The sequence below is a fragment of the Xiphias gladius genome, chromosome 22, assembly GCF_016859285.1.
Source record: "Xiphias gladius isolate SHS-SW01 ecotype Sanya breed wild chromosome 22, ASM1685928v1, whole genome shotgun sequence".
NCBI classification, from domain to species: Eukaryota; Metazoa; Chordata; class Actinopteri; order Istiophoriformes; family Xiphiidae; genus Xiphias; species Xiphias gladius.
In genome coordinates, this window is record NC_053421.1 from 7,704,832 (window position 1) to 7,709,804 (window position 4,973).

The 4,973-nt window shown below is 48.5% G+C and overlaps 1 protein-coding gene across 1 annotated transcript; it reads left to right on the forward strand.

Annotated features, from left to right (window-relative positions):
* The first annotated feature begins 1,784 nt into the window (after window positions 1-1,784).
* On the forward strand, window positions 1,785-4,558 carry LOC120784451 (transmembrane protein 74). The gene has a single exon (XM_040118294.1). It carries the CDS (start codon window positions 1,785-1,787, stop codon window positions 2,619-2,621), a length of 837 nt encoding a protein of 278 aa, XP_039974228.1. The 3' UTR covers window positions 2,622-4,558.
* Window positions 4,559-4,973: the final 415 nt, after the last annotated feature.

The window sequence follows — 4,973 nt, forward strand, 5'->3', positions numbered from 1 at the left end:
TTCACTTTAAAGTGGGATTAAGCACTTAAATGGTTGATGATGGCCTGTACTTAGCATCTAGTTTACAAATTGTCGCTTTCCAATAAAAAGTGAGTCATCAGAGGTGTTGTTTATCATTTACCTTTGAAGATGCTGCCAAGACAAAGGTTTTAGCCTGCGCGGGGTCACAGATCAGATGATCCGCTAGATCTCTAGATTAAACATGGATTAGGGTGGCTTTGACATAGTGACCAGTAATCTTCTGAGAGAGCCCAGTAGAACAGATGGTGCGTGACACACGCACTTTAACAATGCTCTTTGCATAACACAGCTGGCCAGATTTTTCTGATATGATGACGCCATTAACTGACGGCAGACAGTAGGGGTTACTGAAAGCATGTCCATGATCTTCCGTTGTGCGGCCATACAAAGGTTTGTTTGCTTTGACATCCCTAACATAGCCCATGGGAGCCTGTACTGAGATGCTGGGCGCCCATTTATCACACTGGCATCAGTATAATAGTCTGGTGTGATGCCTGTAAGAATTTCAGATATGTCTGTGGCCTTTATTATTGTCCTTATAGCAACTTTGTGGCACTCGGCGCCTGTAGATTCTCCCAAAGAAACGTATTTTATGCCTTAGTATCCAGGTCTTGACGGGTTTTTTTTTTTCTTTTAATCTCCCTTGATCTCCACTGGAGCTTCATAGCTCCTCGCTGACATTTCAGTGACATCGGATTCCCCTACAACGTTTCCTGCGGGGAAAGGCCACTGTGAGCAAAAATGTGGTCGCCAGGTCCCCGGGTGTCCCCCCCCACCATCAGCCCTTCGAGCCCTCCTGAGTCGTCTCGGCGCTGACTGACCGTCGGTGGTCTCCCGTCGGCCCCTGTCGGCGCCACGGCGCGGGCAGCTGAGGCTGCGCGTGTGGGCGGGACTAACGGAGAGCTCCCCTCAGAGCCGCCCGGCCGCCGCCGCCGCCGCAGCCGCCGCAGCGAAGCAGGGAGAGGGACCAGGCTACTCGGAGCGCGGCCGCCGATTCGGCTTCTCGTCTGTGCCCGACCGCGGAGAGGATAGAGGCGAGGTAGGATGCCGACGTAGCGCGGTGAGTTTATGTCTCTGCATCCGAGCAGGTCCGGGGGGGGTTTCTGTTGGGGATTCGGAGAAAAGACAGCAACACGATTTGGGCCAACCCCCACGCAGGGGAGCAAGTCACATCTTCTGCAGAATTCAAAGAAAGTGTGCAGGAGTATCCCGACACATATTTTGGAGGCGTTGTTTACGTTCGAGGCGGAAGATGATTCCCTCGCAAGTAGACTAACTACGGAAATGTTAATTTAATGTACACTCTATATCTGATGTAGTTTTGGCCCATTTTTAATAATCTTCCATATTCCTTTTCCATAGGCAGCTTCCATTTTAAAAGAGAAGCAGAACAGGCTATAGCTTAATCTCGCTTTATACGTGGATTGTTTTCCTAATTGGATACAGAGGCATTTGGCTAATCCCCAGCGCCATAAGCGCCTTTCAGGAGGGCTCCACGGAATTCTCTAAAACGATCTGATCAACTTTAAAGTGCTGCTTATCTCAGGATAACCGTAAAGTTGGGTGCATTTTTCGCGCACCGTTCCGTCTTGCGCACGCGTTTTGGCGCATTAGTGGGTACAAGGTTCCACGCTCTCTAGCGAGGGAAATCTAATTAGGATGCACCATTTAACTTAGAGCTGTGTCCTCTCACCAGGGATGCTGCGGAGTGCAAACGTCGCGGGAGGAAGGCTCAGAGTGCACCGGCGGGCGGTGATAACCCAATGGCTTCTCCGGAGCGGCTTGCAGCAGATGCGGGGGGCAAACACTCTGATCCTCCCCACGTCCTCGACCGAGCTTCCATCGCCCCGCATGTCCGCAAGCCGGGCGGATCAACAGGAGGAGCGCTCCCAGGGGAGGCCGGCTGTAACCCGACCCGCGGCTGCCACGGCCGGTGTCTTTCAGCACCAAGGACGGCGCCGCGCAAGGGGGGCGCGGAGCTAAAACTCGGTCACCTCGGCGAGGAGAAAGTCCGAGTTTGTTGCGACGAGGAGTTAGAGACATCTTTCACCTACATTGATGAGAATGTTAACCTGCGACTGGCCAGCCCGGAGACCAGTTGCAGGAGCGCTCACAGAGCCGTGCGCAACGGCGAGCCGTGCTCCGAGACCCTACCGGAGCTTTCCTTCATGTCCGAGGAGGATCTCTCCTTCGGGGAGGGCTCGGGAAGTTCTATAGACTACGGGTTTATCAGTGCAGTCACGTTCTTGGTGACTGGGATCTCGTTGGTGATCATCTCCTACGCAGTGCCCCGGGATGTGGTGGTGGACCGTGACAGCGTGTCAGCGAGGGAGATGGAGAGGCTGGAGATGGAGAGTGCCCGGATAGGTGCCCACCTGGATCGGTGCGTCATAGCGGGACTGTGCCTGCTCACGCTGGGCGGCGTGGTGCTCTCCACGCTGCTAATGGTCTCCATGTGGAAGGGGGAAATGTACCGGAGAAAGGTCATCGCTTACTCCAAGCGCTCCGCCAAACTGTACGGCTCTATCAGCCTGAAAACTAGATCCAGTCCCAGCCTATCATCCGCGCACTTGTCCCCGGAGGAGGAAACTTTTACCTAAAGCTGCTTTGCATATAAACCTTCTGTGTATAACCGAGGAATATATGTCACTCACACACATTCTCTAACATATCATAACGTATAACTGTATCATACATTCAAAATGTAAGTTGCAACATTTTTGTCCTGTAGAAAAATCGATCAAGTGTTCTATCATGTATCCACTGGCAGGCAGAATGGACAAGAAAAGCACTCTGGTGACAAGGGAGCAATAGGCAGACGAACACTATGGGGTGTCAAGCTGTGCCCAAATGATTTAAAATGGCACCACACCATAAAAATGACTGTTAACAGCTTTGTGTCACAAACACTGGTTCATGGCTTTTTTTTTTTTTTATTGTACCCAGGATGCAATCTCTGAGAGCTTCCGTTCATTATTAAGGCTATTCATATTTAATGTGAATGTTCCCAACAGCAGAATCGTGCACGGACACATTTCAGGAAGTAAGGGAAGTGCGTGTCCCCGGGGGCCAGGAGAGTGGGAGTAAGGAGGGATTTATAGCTGTCCCTGTCCACTGTGATGCGGGCGAATCAGCTCAGTGGTCCACATGGTAATATCCAGTGACAGTCCCTCTCTGGTGCAGTGCTGAGGTAAGCCAGTAAGCCTGGCGTCAGGCATCCGAGCCAAAGCTCCACGTTGGTTTGATTGTACTGAGCAATGTGACTGCATTCGACCGTGCTTACACGCACTGTACACCGACCCCGGCTCTCCGTTGATCCTCTCTGCTCCTCTTTCCCTTCACCCTCCCTAGTCCTCTCTGCCACAGGAGACCTTTTTTCCCCTCCTGCAGAGCCTCATTACTCTCTTCAACCTCTGAACACTATACGTGAGTGGAACGGGTCCTGGACGACCGCAACCAAGTGCCTGTGACATTTCAAGGTTGATCAGCCTTCCCTTAACAGTCTCCTTTTCTCTTTCTGTCTCTCTCTGCGTGAAGATGGACTTAGAGACACCTAGTCACACATAAAAGAGTTGCCCTAATTCCAAAACCTTAAGCTTCCATTACTTCAAAGGGGCAAATTATCTCCCCAAAGTGAGGTATCATTCTTTTTAAAAGGTTATATTTGATGTTATCATGGTGATTTGCTGACCAAAAAATTTGCAGGTGCCACAAAGAGTTTAAGAAAAAAGGATTATCATGTGCAAACTTGCTAAAAATGTTAATGCCCTAATGATCAGACAAGTCAGAGACCAATCTCCTTTTCTTTGAGGAGTTGAGGAAGATTTTACTTTCTGTCTAAACTTAAGTCCATGTGTGAGCAACCCTCTCTTTCTCCCTGATGGTTATTAATGCATTCTGAAGAGGCCTGCAGAAAAGGATCAAGAACGCCATGCAATTCTCTCGAAAAACAGTCATTTTTTTCGCGTAGGCTATCCTGTAAGGCTTATAAATCATGCATGAACCATTGGATTTCATTCATATTTGCATATATTCATATACACTGCCAAACGGTGCATCCGCAAGACATGTGCTAATGATTCTTATGCAATGTCACTCTGTTACCTTGGTTTCTTGTCCTTTCATTTTCAAAGCTGTGTGACCCTGTTTCAAGGCTTACATTCACTACGACGTGAGTCAGCCTGCCTTAATGAGATGCGTAGGCTGATTACTCAATGGTAAACAGCTCCAGGCCATTCTGTTGCTGTGCTTTCATTGAGTTCCATTGCTCCTGTGTATACTGTCACTGCATATACATGTGTTATAAGTGCCAGTCAGTGCACAGACGGATGTGCCAGTGTTTGATGTGAAAAGACTGGATCACTGCAGTCTCATAACCTATTCAGGCAGAATTATCATTCAAAAAACCATTTGTTACAGCAATGGAATAATGCAAGTCTGTGTAACTACAGCTTTTCATTTTCTCTGTCTGTGACCCTGAAAAACAACCATTACATTTCAAAATGGCAATAAAATGCCAAAAGAGGAGATTTCCAGGAAAAGTAATAAAAATTAATGACCCAAATGAGGCAATGTTGTGCTGTTATGTTCACAGAAGCTGTAAATCCACAACCAGTATTACAGATGTTAAAGTCATCTTTCATTTCGAGAGCTTTCCTGGTGTTGTTGGCTGTGGAAGTACGGTGCAGCGCCCAAGTGCTGGACGTTCATTTCTTCCCCCTTCCTCTTTCTTTCCTACTCACCGATATATTCATGTAGAATCTAACTTGTTCACATAAAGGGTAACATTGGTACCAGTGCCAAAAATGATTCATGATAATATTGAGCAGTTCATTCCAACTCCAGCAATGTAATGGCTACATTACACATGCAGTACGCCAGTGCTTTGCCTTCAGCGTCAAAGTCATATTCAGAGGTGGCATCATCTGTGAGAATGTCACTCTTGTAATACA